The sequence below is a fragment of the Pan paniscus genome, chromosome 10 (assembly GCF_029289425.2).
Source record: "Pan paniscus chromosome 10, NHGRI_mPanPan1-v2.0_pri, whole genome shotgun sequence".
In the NCBI taxonomy this organism is placed as follows: Eukaryota; Metazoa; Chordata; class Mammalia; order Primates; family Hominidae; genus Pan; species Pan paniscus.
The window spans coordinates 15536831-15554290 of NC_073259.2; the positions used below are offsets into that span (position 1 = coordinate 15536831).

At 34.6% G+C, this 17460-nt stretch overlaps 1 protein-coding gene across 3 annotated transcripts in view; it reads left to right on the top strand.

Moving 5' to 3' along the window:
• Positions 1 to 17028, top strand: part of CLEC9A (C-type lectin domain containing 9A) — a 35190-nt gene extending 18162 nt beyond the window's left edge. The window contains exons 3-9 of one of the 3 annotated variants that reach the window (XM_034935341.2): positions 2997 to 3100; positions 3606 to 3784; positions 5267 to 5347; positions 12123 to 12269; positions 14052 to 14203; positions 15729 to 15850; positions 16497 to 17028. In XM_034935341.2, coding sequence (XP_034791232.1) covers positions 3694 to 3784; positions 5267 to 5347; positions 12123 to 12269; positions 14052 to 14203; positions 15729 to 15850; positions 16497 to 16629 — 726 coding nt within the window. In that variant the 5' untranslated portion in view covers positions 2997 to 3100; positions 3606 to 3693 and the 3' untranslated portion in view covers positions 16630 to 17028. Of the gene's footprint in view, positions 1 to 2996; positions 3785 to 5266; positions 5348 to 12122; positions 12270 to 14051; positions 14204 to 15728; positions 15851 to 16496 lie in introns of all 3 variants that reach the window. The other 2 variants (XM_055095379.3, XM_055095378.1) reach the window with 2 other exon arrangements.
• Positions 17029 to 17460: the final 432 nt, after the last annotated feature.

Consider the following 17460-nt stretch of genomic DNA (forward strand, 5'->3'; position numbering starts at 1 on the left):
AGACTTGAAAGTCAAAATTACTCCTTGATCCATTGGTTGCAGAAATGGAGGCTGTGTTAGCAGGAATGAAAACATTAATATCCTGGTACATCTTCATTGGAGCTCTACAGTGAATAGAGGCATTGTCAATGAGCAGTAATATTTTGAGAAAAAAAAAAGCTTTTTTTTTCTGAGCAGTAGTTCTCAACAGTGAGCTTAAAATGCTCAGTAAACAATGCTATAAACAAATGTGCTGTCATCCAGACTTTGTTGTTTTACTTATAGGGAATAGGCAGGGTATATTTAGGATAATTCTTAAGGTCTCTAGGGCTTTTGAAATGATAATTGACTATTGGCTTTAACTTAAAGTCACCAGCTGCATTAGCCCCTAACAATAGAGTCAGCTTGTCCTTTGAAGCTTTCAAGCCTGCCATTGACTTTTCCTCTCCAGCTATAAAAGTCCTAGATGTCATCTTTCCAATACAAAGCTGTTTCATCTACACTAAAAATCTGTTGTTTAATGTAGCAACCTTCAATTATCTTAGCTTTATCTTCTGGATAACATTCTCCAGTTTCTAAATCAATATTTGCTGCTTCATCTTTCGTTTTTTTGTTAGAGATGGGTTCTTTCCTTAAACCTCATGGACCAACCTCTGCTAGCTTCCAATTTTTCTTCTACAACTTCCTCACCTCTCTCACTCATCACAGAATTGAAAAGAGTTAGGGCTTTGCTCTGAATTAGGCTTTGGCTTAAGAGAATGCTGTAATTGGCTTGATCTTCTATCTAGACCACTAAACTTTCTCCATATTAGCAATAAGGCTATCTTGCTTTCTTATTACTTGTATGTTCACTGGAGCAGCACTTTTAATTTCCTTCTAGAATGTTTCCTTTACATTCACAACTTGGCTAGCTGTTTTACATAATAAGCCTAGCTTTTGGTTTATCTTTGCTGTTGACATGTCTTCCTCACTAAACTTAATCATTTTTAACTTTTGATTTAAAGTGAGAGACATGCAACTCTTTCCCTCAACTCTTACAGGCCTTTGTAGCATTATTAATTGACCTATTTTTAATATTGTTAGGTCTCAGGGAATATAAGGAGGCTCAAGGAAAAGGTACAGAGATGATGGAACAGCCAGTTGGTGGAACAGTGAGAACATACACAGTATTTATTGATATTTATCAATTAAGTTAACCATCTTATATGGGTATATAGTTCATGGTGGGTCCCCCAAACAATTATAACAGTAACATCAAAGAACACCGTAACAGGTAATAATAATGAAAAGTTTTGAAATATTATGAGAATTACCAATATCTGAAACAGAGGCATAAAGTAACCATATGTTGTTCGAAAAAATGGCACTGATAGGATTGCTTGACACAGAGTTGCCGCAAATCTTCACTTTTTAAAAAATGCAGTATCTGCAAAGCGCAATAATGCAAAGCTCAATAAAACAAGATATGCCTGTACTCTATACTAATGATAGTGCCTATTTCATTGAGCTATTGGTAATAATCAAAATAATTCACGTATAAGTTCTTGAAAATAGTACTCAGAATATAATTAACAATAAGTAAAGGTACGATTAAAAACATCAAAAGTAATAAAAGGAACATATTAGTCCTTCATTGGGAGAAGCCAATGGCTCCATACAATGAAATTTATCAGGGAATGTTCTATATTTGGGGAAAAGGAGTCTTTCTGAGCCTGATTTTTAGTGCTGATAAAATTTGAGAACAATTGGAAATTAATGACAACTTAAGCTTCTGTTACTGTGTTCCTAAGATTAGTCTCAATGTACATTTGGTATGCTTATGATTTCTTCCTCTGTTTCTCCTCAAGATAGAAGTGATCCTACTTTAAGGCTATGTGGGATTAGGTTACATTAATTTTCAGATCCGAATCTCAGGTCACATGAGCATCATATAAAATATTGAAGAATGGGGCCAGGCACGGTGGTTCACGCCTATAATCCCAGCACTTTGGGAGGCCGAGGCAGGCGGATCACCTGAGGTCAGGAGTTTGAGACCAGCCTGGCCAACATAGTGAAACCCTGTCTCTACTAAAAATACAAAAATTAGCCGGGCGTGGTGGCGGGTGCCTGTCATCCCAGCTACTTGGGAAGCTGAGGCAGGAGAATTGCTCGAACCCAGGAGGCAGAGGTTGCAGTGAGCCGAGATAGGGCCACAGCATTCCAGCCTGGGCGACAAGAGTGAAACTCTGACTAAAAAAAAAAAAAAAAGAATAAATAAATTAAATAAATAAAATTTGCTGGATATTCTCTTCAATTGCCCCTGAGGATTCTCTCAGTTCCAACCTGTGCTTTGAGAGGCTGAGCTCAAATGAACACATTATCAGGGCAAACAAACTTGGCCCCTGGCTTCTAGTTAATTCAGCCAATAGAAGGCACTGGTGATCAGGGCTCTTGTCAGGCAGGTCATGCAGTTCCAATAAACATTTTCAACTTAATTCTTCAGGTGACCTGACAGCTTCCCAGTGCATATGTCACACCCCTTTTTGGTTCCCTTAACACTGCCCGAAACTTTATATACAGTCCTTTAATTAAATGCCCTTAGATTACCCCTTGAGTATGCCATTTGTTTCCTTCTGGGGGCCTGATTGCTAGGGAGAAGACTGATGAATCCAGTGAGATACTGAAACAAAAGTAAACAGTGTAATTTTGCATATTATTGGGACTCATAGACTATATTACTTAGACATAACCTTTGGCCATAAAGATAAGTGGTCAAATGATGAATGATGATTAAAGTCTCAAATTTCTGATGCTATAGTCGCAAGATGTGGCAGAAACGCTAAATAATTCATGCTTTCCTTCTAGAGTGAAGTGGTCATCAAGAGCTTGCTGTGCAGGCAAAAAATACATTTTTCAAGCTCAAACCTTATGTCCAAAAGTGGGCATGCCTTTGGTGGATGTGAATGTGAGACATGCTATTCTAGGTTATAGCTTTCAAGAGCAGGTGTGGATTCATCACCTTCTCTTTTCTTTTCCAGTGGATAGAAGTCAAGGGCTCCAATGTCTCCCAAGACGAAAGAATCCCAAGTCTCATTTGGAGGAATGCTATCACTAACGAGGATTCCTGGAGCTAAAATATTATGTAAGATACAAACTTTTATTGTGTTAAGTACTGATATTTTGAGGTTTATTTATCACAGTAAGTAGCATTACACTAACAGATATACAGTATGTAAATTTATTTTAAGGTTGAAATCCCTTCCTAGCTTTGTTGTTTAAGGCTACCCAGTGATCTCCCACCCTTTACACCGTGGTTTGCCCAATGTGAGTTATCTTTATATCTTCACTATCTAGGTCACCCCATGCTTCATCTCCTATACCAAATGCAAGTGCGTTCTTTGCACTTACATCTTTTTCTTCTGAACTCACTGCTATCACCTTCAACATCTGCTACATTTTGGAAACCGGATTAAAAAATGTTCTATCATTGGCCATTCTAAATTCAGTTCTCTCTCATTTCCTTTTTCACCAAGTTGTGTTTTGGCTTAGACTTCATAAACTTCCACTTTCTGAATGAAGGTGCATCTATTCTACTCCTTAAACACAAACATATTTTCCCACTACTGTGAAAATATAACCAATTTCAGTTCTTACACCAACCTGCTCCAAACCGCAAGAGGAGTTACTTGTTCCAGCCTCCTGTGTGGACTGCTTTCCTATCAAAGCACCTTAGACATGCACGAGGAAGAAATATACACCTCTCTTCAGTGGGATAGCCCAGCACCAGACACTTACCAGAAATGTCTGTCTTCCAACAAATGTTCAGGTAACCAGTTCTAACTATTTTGTGTGAGACTTTAGAATTCATGTTTTTTTTTTTCTGCTCTATCATGAGGCCAAGATGTTTATTCTAATCTGAGATAATCTACCTAAGGGTACTGTAATGTCCGTGAAATGCTAATGAAGTGGAGAAGGATTAAGTAAAGGTGAAAAATAGAGCAATAAACTTGATAAATGTGCGGAACTATTTTTTCCTCTGCCTCTCTAGAAAAGAAAAGGAATACCTAGATTTGGGAAATACGTGAAAAAATACAACTTTAATTAATTGAACTCCTATTAAAACATTCTGCAAATTATCTGATAAATACTAAGAAATAAAAAAGAGAAAACATAGGTTGAAAAACTGGCAAGATCTCATTGGCCTAGAGTTGTTGGCTATAGTGATTAGTTCTGTCTGTATCATTTAATATCTATATTAATTCCTGTCTGCTGGTGTAACCAATCACACAGACTTAGGGGATTAATAGAACGTAAATTTATTATCTTAGGGCTCTAGATGTCACAAGTTGAAATAGATTTCAATGGGCTGAAACCAAGGTGTTGGCAGGGATCGAGTGGAAGACTCTATCCCTTGTCTTTTCTGGTTTCTAGAGCTGGATTTATTGCTTTCCTTGGCTCATGGACCCTTTTTCTGTCTTGAAAGCCAACAACATAACCTCTTTAAATGTTTCTCAGCCTCCATTATCATGCCATGCTCTGTCCCTCCAATATCCTACCTCTCATTTAAAAGGGATCCAGATAATTCAGGCTAATCTTCCCATCCCAAATCCTTAACTTAATGACATCTTCAAAGTCCCTTTTCCACATAAGGTAACTCACAAGTCCCAGGAATTATGACACTGGCATGTTAGGCAGGGGCATTTCTCTGCCTATCACAATATTCAAAGATAAATTTTAACTATTTTTCTCTGATTAGTGTTTTGAATACAAAAAATCACATATTCCTTTTTTTTTTCCTCTCTGCAGGGTTGTAAAATTACCTTGGAAAACTTGTTCGTCTTCCAAAAAATGTATATTTAAAAGTATATATTTAAAATGTGTATCTTTCTTTTCTTTAATCATGTTCAAGTAAAACTGAAGAGATGGGGAGATGTGAGACAGCATTTTTTATCTCAAAACATAAAGCCAGCATTTGGCTTGGGGGAATCTCTAAAAGATTGTTGAAAAAGAATACATATAATTAGTTTGTAAGGTGTGACATCAAAGATAAGGATAACAGAAGTATACTATTAAATCTACTTAATTTGGCAGTATCCATATCACATATATTCCAAGTTATGAGTTGTATTTCAGTGCATTTGAGCAAAGGTTCTCTTTTTCCTTTTCTTTTACACATCCCAGGCCCCAACAACTCTCAGTAGAAATGCCAATGTTAATTCCTTCTTTTACTCCATCTCAATCTATCCTTGCCCCGTCTTTTTTATCTGCTTTCTCTAACTCGGTATCATTTTTCCTATTCCGTGGTTAGGAGCATGCTGTCTTGTGATGGTGATTTCATGTGTTTTCTGCATGGGATTATTAACAGCATCCATTTTCTTGGGCGTCAAGTGTAAGTACTAAAAGATATTTTCAAAATATGTATATCATTATATATAAAACTTCATAATTTATAAATGGATGGAAAATCAATTCATATGTGAATGCACATAAATGATATAAAATAATGGCCTCAAATTTCAATCATTTGATAGAACTCTCTGAGCACTTGGATGCCACTGATAACTTTCAATGATCTATTGCATGTTTTTTAACTCAAATCATGTGCTATAGGTCTCTGGGAGAAACAATGAAAATAATAACATATTCTGATTCAATTTGTGAGTCATGTTAACATGCTAAAGCATGCAATTTGAAAGATTTCACATTCTGCTTTTCTGTTTCTAATATACATTTAAATTAAATTTGACTTTTAAAGATTATTTATATTAGGCAAGTTTCAATTTAAAATGTTTAATGCAAACCTGAGAGCTTCGTTTGACCACATTTAACCACATTGCTTTTTAGTCCAAATAGAAGACATACTTTTATGTTTGGCAAGTGAAATTTTTATAAAATATAATAATTACAGAGCTTCAGATTCCAGAAAAAGAACAATGAACCTCTAACATCACTCATGCTAGCACTAAGAAAAATGTAGATGTTTCTTTCTTATATGCCTTTGCAAATCATATCTCTATCTAAAAGACATCAGCTGGAGAGGAAGAATTATGAACTCTGAGAATAAGGAAGGGAAAGGTTCAGATTCGCATTCACGAAGTATAGGAAGTTTGATCTTGCTTAGGTAATGTCATGAGCTTCATTTTCTGCTGGTTTTTAGAGGAACGTTTTAAGAATTGCCAAGAGCTTAATCAGTAATTGTTACTTCGTCTGTCTCCTCAAATAAAGTTTCACAGCTTAACAGAAATGTTAGAACTTCAAGACAACTTTCTTTTTCTCTATCTACTCTCTTTGGGTCTTATTAAAAAATACATATTTTAGGCAAACGTGAGTTCGCTTTTTAAGAAGCACACATATTAAATACCTGTGGAAACAATTTATATTTAAAAGACCAGTTCAGTCAATTAACATCTAATAATCCACCTTCTTCTGTAAAAATTGAGGACTTTAAATGACACATTGCCAAACTTCATTGTAACTCTACAATATAAGAATCCATATTTAACTTGTGCTGCAAATATCAAAAAATATTCTTTAAATGTTAATTCTATATAATGAATTTCAATGTTATTTTACAAATGATAATGATTTGGGGTAATAAGATTTTAAAACTTAACACATAAAATCATTTCCAATTACAAACAAAATTAACTGAAGATGCAACATCTTGAAGCACTGTTGTCAAGTGAATGGGATATATAATTTGGTTTTTATATAAACATAAATCTATAGTCTCCAATTGCCAAATATTTTGTCTACTATATAGACAAAAATCATATACTACATAATAAGGATGATTATAAAAGTACACTTTAGGCCAGGCGTGGTGGCTCGTGCCTGTAATCCCAGCATTTTGGGAGGCCGAGGTGGGCGGATTGCCTGAGGTCAGGAGTTCAAGACCAGTCTGGCCAACATGGTGAAACATCATCTCTACTAAAAATGCAAAAAAATTAGCCAGGAGTGGTGGAGTGCGCCTGTAATCCTAGCTACTCCGGAGGCTGAGGAAGGGGAATTGCTTGAACCAGGGAGGTGGAGGTTGCAGTGAGCCAAGATTGTACCACTGCACTCCAGCCTGGGTGACAGAGTGAGACTCTGTCTCAAAAAAAAAAAAAAAAAAAAAAAAAGATACACTCTACATTTTCCATGTTGTCAAAAGATTTGCTGTTCAGTGTATACCTAAGTGTCTTCTCTATCTAGTAAACGAAATCTCTTTATATGAAACCTATAAATCATGTTCCTAAGATATGAATTATTTTAAACTGTATTAATTATGACCCAGCAGTACTACTTTTGGAAATTGTTCCTATAGATAAACCTGCAATTTAACAATAGGGGAAAAGCCTCAAATACCCACCACATTGATAAGAGACCATGTTAATAAATAATGGTACATCATCTATACAATAGAATACCTTGAAGCAAGAACAACAAAAGAAAGAAGAAACACTTCTGTATGTAAAGTGCAAAAAAGCAGCATTTAAAACCTGGCTGATGAGATCAATTGTACCCCAAACATCAGCATCATGTACCTGAGTAACAAACCTGCACATGTACCCCCTGAATCTAAATAAAAGCTGAAATTATTTTTTAAATGTATATGCTATGTTACAATTTGATTAAGAATGAACATTTTCTTGAATTTAAACAAACAATGGAAGGTTATATAAGAAATACTAAAAGTGAGGGCAAGAGGAGTGAGATAAATAGTGACGATGAGGAGAAAAAGATATTTCAATGTTTACTTTTTGGATTTTTAAAAATGTTTTAATCCTATGAATGTAGTATATATTTAAAAAATGTTAACTCCCCAAACACAAATTGTATGAAGAAAATGTTACTTTAATGAGGATAAAAGAAACATAGCTAGAAAACCATGTGCTTAAGACTTCCAGTAATTTCTAGAAAATTCTTACAAATAAAAGTTTTTGCTTTTCTAATTTTGTCTTACTAGCTAAAAATATATACTTACAAAACTTAAATATCACTGTACAGGCGTAAAGTATATTTTCCTTTAGCTTTTGTTCTAGTGACTATTAATTTTTATTGTTGTTGTTTTTAAATTTATAATTTGCCTAGGTCTTCTTATACATTTTTAACACTTAAGGCTTTAAAAAAATAAAACCAGTTACCATAATAAAACTGTTGTGTTAAGCAATAAGCAGCTTCTTCATGTGAAACATTCTGTTCAATAACTAATTACTTGTCCCAGCTAGTTACAGATTATGTTATAGCCAGTAGGCTTTGAGTTACAAAAGTCATGTTTATTTTTTAATAAATATTCCATTTTGATTATGTTCCATTTTAAATTAAAATGTTACATCCAATTTTCTTTATGAAAACTTGCATTGCAAGACAAATATGAAAACATATTTAAATTATATACATATATATTTTTTAAATAGGACCATGTGTCTGACAAAAAGTAGTAAATGAAAACTATAACCTTTTATTTAAAAGTATCATAACATGAACATAATGAAAGTGCTAATTACAAATTGCTCATATATATTACTAAAGGCCAGTACCTAACAATAGAAGGACTGGTAAAATTAATTATGTCATATTTATATAAAAGAACACAATGCCATTATTTAAAGAATTCTTCTAGAACCATTGTTATTGTTTTGGGAATATGGTTATGCAATATTTTCTCACGAAAGAAGCAGATTTCTAAAAAGACATTTATATAAAAATATGGTTTTCTAAAGGTTGTATATAAAATACTTTTCTATATACATACATAGAAAAGAGTTTCAATAGATATAAACCAAATACTAATGGCCATTATTTGAGTGGTAGTTTTCAAAGTAAGTAGACTTAACTTTAATTTTCTTCCTACTATTTCACATTTTCTAATTTTTCTACCACATTATTTATGCCATTAATTTTTGTATTAAAAAATCTATAGTTCAAAATATTTTCTAACAAATCAGCTTTTTAATTTGTTTTTACTGTTCATTTTCTTAATTCATCAATTAGGTATAATGTATGATATCATATAACAAATAATTTTATTTGGGGGACGTTAAAAGTATTTTGTTTTTTTTCCCCAGGTAATTATATTGTTTTGTCTTTATTCCTCATTGCAGATTTATTACAACTTCAACCCCAATAAAGGTGCTATATTTTGCTTCCCATTTAGGGTAAAACTCTGAAGAGAAGTCTCATTTCCCTTTCTCCAGTTTTATTACAGTTTCATATAGTATAAGCTGTTCAGACAGTAATAAACAACAGCTTCTATGATATAGCTAATCTAAAAAGGTATCTAAATATAAAATTTTAGAATTATATCTTGAATCTAAGAAGAAAATTATTATTTTTCAATGTCTAAACATGCCAGATTATTAATAGGATAAAAATCAGAGCATCACTGTTCTACACTTGACTCTGGTTAGATCCATCATTTTGCTAAAAAGAGAGAAAAAGATCCAAGCAGCTGACAGCCTGGGTTTTTGTTAACTATCCACCAATGGACAGGGCATAAACATCTGCTTTCTCTAGTCCATGGCTTTTGATTTCCGGCATTTTCTTCTCAGCAGCAATGTTGATAAGTAAAACAGATCAGAATATGTAGATATGTAAATGTTTTCTTTTTCTTTTCTTGCTCTGTTGCCCAGGCCGGAGTGTGGAGTGCAGAGTGCAGGGTTATGATCTCACCTCACTGCAACCTCTGCCTTCTGGGTTCAAGTGCCTCTCCTGTCTCAGCTTCCTGAGTAGCTGGGATTACATGCGCACACCACCACACCCAGCTAATTTTTGTATTCTTAGTAGAGACGAGGCTTTGCCATGTTGGCCATGGTGGTCTCGAACTCCTGACCTCAAGTGAGCCACCCCCCTCAGCCTCCCAAAGTGCTGGGAGTACAGGCGAGAGCCACCACGCCCAGCCTGTCTTGGTCAGATGATTTTTGTGTGTGATCGTGGTTACCTCCGTTTTGTGGTTAAAAATATGAAAATAATTTTACAGATTTGCCCATTTGTTCTCCTCTTTTGTTGTTCTATTTCTCTCTAAAAGAGGATTTTTAATCCTAAAGGTCTGGCTGACACGCATAGGTGTTTTTATTTGTTTTTTAATTCACTAATTAATTTTTCTTGATGCCATTCTCTCTATACAATATGTCTATTCAATAACCACAATCTAATAATGATTAACATATCATAAACTTATTTTAAACCAATTATATAACTGAGTAGAATCAATTTACCTGATTTCAAAACCTGTATGAATTAAAGCTAGGTGTATTAGTTGACAAAAAGACAGATATAAAATACAATAAAGAATCCAGAAACAGACTCATACAAATATACCCAAATGATTTTGTCAGCAGTGCAAATCAATTGAAAGAAGGAGGATAGCCTTTTCAACAAATGGTGCTGGAGAAATTAGACATCCATAGGAAAGAAAAAAAGAAAAAGAAAATAAGCCTAAGTCTTCAACCTTACACAAAAATTAAAAGTTAACTCAAAATAGACCACAGTCTTAAAAGTAGAGCATAAAACTGTAAAACTTTCAGAAAACATAGGACAAAATCTTCAGAATCTAAAGGTAGGCAAATAATTCTTAGACTTACATTAAAAAATGATTAATGAAAGGAAAAGCTGGTAAGCTGGATGGACCTCATCAAAATAAAACATACATACTCTGCAAAAGACACTAGGAAGAGGGTAAAAAGACATGTTACAGGCCAGGTGTGGTGGCTCATGCCTATAATCCCAGCACTTTGGGATTCCTTGAGCCCAGGAGTTCAAGACCATCCTGAGCAAGAAGGTGAGACCCCATCTCTACAAAAATAAATAAGTAAATAAAAGCCAAGTTACAGACTGGGAATAAATAGTTGTAAATCAATATCTGACAAAGGATTAGAACCTAGAATGTACAAAGAACTCTCTAGTTAGTAAAAAACTAGACCATCCAACGAGAAAATGGCAAAAAGACATGAAAAGACATTTCACCAGAGAGAATATACAGATGTCAAATAAGCACAAGAAAAGATGTTCAATGTCATTAGCCATTAAGGAAATGCAAATTAAAACTACAGTGAGATATTACTACATACATAATCAGAATGGCTAAAATAACAATAAGTGACAACATCAAATGCTTGTCAAGCTGCAGAGAAAGCGGATCACTCACTCATTCCTGGTGGAAATGTAATATGCTGTAGCCACTCTGGAAAATAGCGTAGCAGTTTCTTAAAAATCTAAACTTCACACTTCCTTAAAACACAACAATTGCACTCTTGAGCGTATACCTCATAGAAATGAAAATTTATGTTCACACAAAAACCTGTACATGAGTGCTTATAGTAGCTCTATTTGTAATGACTAAAACCTGAAAACTACCTGGATGTCCTTCAGTGGATGAACAGTTAAACTAGTAGTGGTAATTCATATCATGGAATTCTACTCAACAATACAAAATAGGTGAACTATTTATTTAAACAACAATCTGCATGAGTCTCCAGAGGATTATTCTGAGTGAACGAAGCAAATAGCAAAAGGTTACATACTGTAAGATAGCATTTATATGTCATTTATGTGATAAAATAGAAAAGGAACACAAATTAGTGATTGCCAGGAGTGAACAAGGGGTGAAGGCAAGAGGGAAGTGGGTGTACTTATAAAAGGGCAAGGACAGATCCTGATGGTAGTGGAGGAGCCGAGTATCTTGATTGTATCAATGTCAATATCCTGGTTGTGCTATTGAACTAAATTTTGCATGTCTATGTACTGATATGGAACTGAGTTCAAATATGCATGTTAATGATAAAACAAAAGGTGCAAAACCATGTAAATATATTGTTACCATTTGTGTTAAGGGGAGAGAGCGAGTTTTATATTCATTTGCCTTCATTTGTAAAGTTTCTTTTTGTTTTATCTTATGTGTAATATTCAAAAGCTCCCAAATAATAAAATATAAATTGGTAAATCTGGTTGTTTGGGGGTAGTAAAATCAAGCAAATTAAAAATGGGTGCAAAGAGACATTTTGTTCCACGTCCTTTGTAGTGTTTGATTCTTGTACGATGTAAATTTTAAGCAAAAACCTAAAATAATACAAATTCAAGTCTCAAAAATAATAGTAATTTGTACTTGTCTTTAGTCTGTGTTGAAGGATTATTTTGCTATAAAATGTCAGGATTTTATTAGGAATGATTGCTGTCATGTGAAGTGTTGCAGGTGTCCACCATTGCGATGCAGCAGCAAGAAAAACTCATCCAACAAGAGAGGGCACTGCTAAACTTTACAGAATGGAAGAGAAGCTGTGCCCTTCAGATGAAATATTGCCAAGCCTTCATGCAAAACTCATTAAGTTCAGGTAATGGATAAAAATCAGTTTCCACTGTATACATCTAAATATATACACCAATACCTCAAAAGAAACAGTGACACACATTTTGTTCTCTGCAAAACTGTTAGGATTTTATAATAAGAGTGACATAATTTTGGTCACTCTTCAGTTCAATCTTATTTATAACATCCAATACTACGTGGAAACACTAGGGATCCAAAAGAATGCAACTAAAGGAAATGTACAGTCAAATGCCAAAGAGGTGTGTGTGCAATTAGTAGGTCAGATTAAAAAAATACATGCACAAAAAAAAATCGTTTTATCCAGCCATTCAAATTTGTAAGGATGTTTTAATTCTAGCTCCAAATTTCCCAATATATTTAGTTTAGATATTGTTTTAGATTCAAGTTTAGATAGCTTTGAGCAAAAAAATTCATTTTGAAAATGAGAGTATTTACCACAAAATTCTTTTACGATGCAGGACCTAGCTCTTTTTAAAAATTCTATGAAGTTACTCCAGTTTAATCTTTTATATGCTTTACAAGCATTTTAAACCTAATGCAGAGTCTATTTCTACCTGTCGTATAGTTTGTCATGTATTCTATGCTTGGCATTTCATAATGCTTGTACATATAGTTTAGAGAATTAACTTTCCTAGACTGGATACCATTTACGTAATTGCCAATGAGAGAAGTCAAACATCAACCATAGTTCCTTCTGATTAAAATTTAGTCGAGTGTTTGAAGGATCACTGTGTGCCCAACCATGTTTCTCTATGCAGCAGGCCATTGCAAACTCGGGTGAGGCCCACCTCTGAGCCATCAACCTTGAATAGAATAACAATATCCATTTTGGAGACGTACAAGTCCAACATGTTCTTCAACGCCAACAATACCATTGTCTACACTATTTATACTATCTAACAATGTTCAGGATATTGGTTGGCAGGGATTCCAAACAAAAGATATTGAAGAGCTTTAAACAACTTAACATCTGGCCCATGGAAGCTACTGATGAATTATTTCTTGGCCTAAATACAGGGACTGTCTAGAAACCAGAGTTGTGGAAGTTTCAGTGTCTTTCCTTCTATAAACCTGTGCCAGAAACACTTGGTCAAATTCTTGGTCTTTGGTTCCCCTTTTACACATTTGACCATCCTTCTTTTGTGACTATATTCCATCTTAAAACAGGTTCCATAAAACTGATTAAACATTAAGGCTTACTTCTTAGTTGTATCAGAGTCCTAAACTAAGCATATTGTTCATTTATGTTCTTCTCCAATTTTCCTCACCTGCATGTTTTCAAATCACTCCTTAAGGCAGACTACTTGTTCTCTCCATTATCTATAAAATATTTCCTTGTTTAGCTCTCAGAATTTAAACATAAATTCAGGGCTTATTATTCAATCCATCCAATGGTCCAGTACATTTCTGGCTAAATTGGGGCAGTAAGACTAACAGACATGAAACAATAAGCAAACAAGTGAAGACAATAAACGATGTGAATTCAAAGAAAGGAAAGATTGATAAAACCGGAATAATCAGATTATTATAGAAGAGAAAAAATTTAGTTAAATATATCCCAAAATTAATTTCATATTTAAGTTAAAGGCCCATTGCAGATAGAAATTATTACATGAATCTTACTATATTGAGCCTCAGAGAAACTGAAATTGGTAAGTGCTACATCATGTGAACCATTACGTTATGAGATTCAGCCTCACTGAGGGTGAGGCAAGGGCTTTTTGGAGGGATATATGTTGTTAATATTTTACAATAAGATACTAAAGTAAAATGTTTATATTCAAAGCCCATAACAGCAGTCCTTGTCCAAACAACTGGATTCAGAACAGAGAAAGTTGTTACTATGTCTCTGAAATTTGGAGCATTTGGCACACCAGTCAAGAGAATTGTTTAAAGGAAGGTTCCACGCTGCTACAAATAGAGAGCAAAGAAGAAATGGTAAACACTGTTTTGTGGTCTCATGTTATTCTGAAAATATCATTTTACTTATTAAAAGAAATCCCTCATTCTCATAAGACAAAATTCCTTAATATTCTATAACAGCAGTATAATTGTAAAAATAAAGGTTTAAAAGAAACAAAGTTGGAATCCGTATTTTTTGTTTTCTTTTTAATGGGAAAACATAAAAACAGGATGGTTATCTGAAATCGAGAAGAATATGTTTGTTCTATGTCCTTGGTTAATTAAAAAGAGGAGGGAATAAAGAGAATACTATTTCGTAGCATGATAATCCACTTCAAGATATACATATATTATAGTTGCAGATATGTTTTAAACGTATTATTTTCAATGCTGTAGGCAAATATAGTAACCTATAATAATCTTGTAATTATCAAGAAAAAACAGAAGTATAAAAACTGAAGTGGTGCCATGAAATAAATAGGTCTTGAAAAATAAGTATCTGCTAAATGAAATGTTTAATTAGCATAAAACCTAGTTTACCAATATCTTAACAAGTGAATAGGCTGGGCGGGGTGGCTCACACCTGTAATCCCAGCATTTTGGGAGGCCAAGGTGGGTGGATCACCTGAGTTCAAGGCCAGCCTGGCCAACATGGTGAAACCCTGTCTCTACTAAAAATACAAAAATTAGGCGGGGATGGTGGTGGGAGCCTGTAATTCCAGCTACGTGGGAGGCTAAGGCAGGAGAATTACTTGAACCCAGGAGGTGGAGGTTTGCAATGAGCCGAGATTCAGCCATTGCACTCCAGCTTGGGCAACAAAAGCAAAACTCCATCTCAAAAAAATAATAATAATAAAATAAAACAAGTGAACAATAAGATGTTGCCTTGAATTCATTCTACCCACAAATATATGAAATAGAATGCAAAATTGCACATTTTTGGCCTTATAAAAAATGTATACCTGCTATATTCAGTAATTAGATGAAGTTCATTTCAACAAAAATCATGAGAAAATAATTTGTTAAGGATATGCAGTAAACCAAGAACATTTGAAGTAAATTATTACAGTTGTAGGTGCAAAAAGTTATTTTATGTGCAAATTTGATGACACAAATTAGAAATGCTTCTTCTAACCGAACGTGCTCATAGTTAAGTTGCTCCTGGAATCTCATGAACTATTTTTCTACATCGACGTATACTGAGAAAGACTATTCTATGTGGTCTATGATGTCAAGAATATTTTTATTTTTGATAACGAAGGTTCAGTATAACACTTTCTTTTTTTGACGTATACTACCTGCCAGGCTCTGAATATGTTGAAACTTTTAAAATCCCAGTTGCCTATTTTTTTCATAGTTTTTAACACCACATGGGTCCATACAGCAATAGAAAATAGTCTAAAAAATGTATCTGCACTTTTTTATAATACTCCCTTCTCTCCTTTTCCAGATTTCAAGTTCCCATTAATTTCTAGCTAGGCAAAATGTCACACTTTATATTTCACTAGAGTTTTGTTTGTTTGTTTTTCTCATTTCACAGTTCAATTTTTGTCTCTTATAGGATTTTATCACTGGCAGTTTGAGAAAGATTAAAGGAAGCTATGATTACTGGGTGGGGTTGTCTCAGGATGGACACAGCGGACGCTGGCTTTGGCAAGATGGCTCCTCTCCTTCTCCTGGCCTGTAAGTCTCTGAGTGAAATGCTACAAGAAAAGTTAGAAACATGAGGGAATTCAAAAGTTCATTTTACCTTGTACCATGAATTTTCTCCAAGGGACAAGCAGCATGATAATGTTACAGGCGGCTAATTGGGATTAAAGCTAACAAAATTAAGAGTAGCTTCATGCCTTCTAAGTCTCTCTCCTTCCCAGCCCTGCTTCTATTATCTTACAGAAAATTCACCTCACAATTTGAGTGTCTGATGAATAATATAATTATCAAGTGTGTTTCTTTTGTATCGCTTAATGTTTAGAGAATAACTATTCATTTCCACATTAAGCTTTTCAGATGGCAGTGGGGAGATGGAGAAGCAGAACCAGGTGCCTTCATATTTTGAAAATTAAGAGTCAGCAAAGAGATTCTAATTTAGGGACTGTCTTTGGGTATCTATGTTTTCTTTTTCTTTACATGCTGTTTTTGTTCAAATTATATTAACATTCTTTATTGAGAGAAAGAAGCAGTTACTGAAGAAGGAGGATGAAACCACCACAGGAAGTTGCTGTGTTAATACAAAACAAAACAAGCAGCTACACACCTCTCATTAGTTACCCTCAGGAGCATTTCTGAAACTCCCAAATCTAACCTCAGAAATGTTGACTTGCTTTTCCAGGTTGCCAGTAGAGAGATCCCAGTCAGCTAACCAAGTCTGTGGATACATGAAAAGCAATTCCCTTCTTTCATCTAACTGCAGCACTTGGAAGTATTTTATCTGTGAGAAGTATGCGTTGAGATCCTCTGTCTGAAAGAAATTGTGTTCAAAGTGTTCTATTACACTGTTATTTGGAACATGCCATTGGAAAACCCACCCCCACCCCCCCCAAAAAAACAGAACAGTAAACCAAAATGTGGGCCATGAAATTAGCAACCTGGGACTCAATAATACACTTGGGAATATTCTTCCGCACTGTCCAGATTTCATTTGATGCTGTTCACATTGCAAGAGTAAAACTTATTTAGAGCTACAGAAGACAAAACCCTGAAGAGTTAAGAACAAACGCAAGGAAATAATTTTTATTGTTTAAAGCCCGGAATGACTGTAACTTTCACACAAGGTACGCATCTATGTTTTTGGGGGAGGTGATGTAGTTACAGCTGACTAATATTTTTAAAATAAATAAATAAATTTGGCCTTTAAAACTCACTGTCTGTGAGATCTTTCTATGCATTTTCTAGGCTTTCAGGCATTATGTTATCAGACTGATAGAAGAACAGAGATACGAATTTCCAAACTGGAAGAAAGGCAGACTTCTATCTGCAGCCTGTAAGACAATGTACTTTTTAAGATTTGATTTCTTCTAGAAAGATGAACTAGTAGAAGTTGACATAAGCAGAAGGAATAGTCAGGATGCCAGGATCAGAATGTTCTCCAGAGAATTCTGTGAATTCCCTCTTTCCTCTCAATGACCATGCCTGGCATTCGCAAACCAAAGGGCTCATGGTCTGGTCCCTCAGGGTTAACACGCCAACACTTTTGATTACGTCTTTCAGTGCCTCGATTGCCTCATTGTAAAATAACAGCAGAACTTACTCCAAAATATTGTGTGAGGATTAGACTGTAAATATATGTCAGTGCT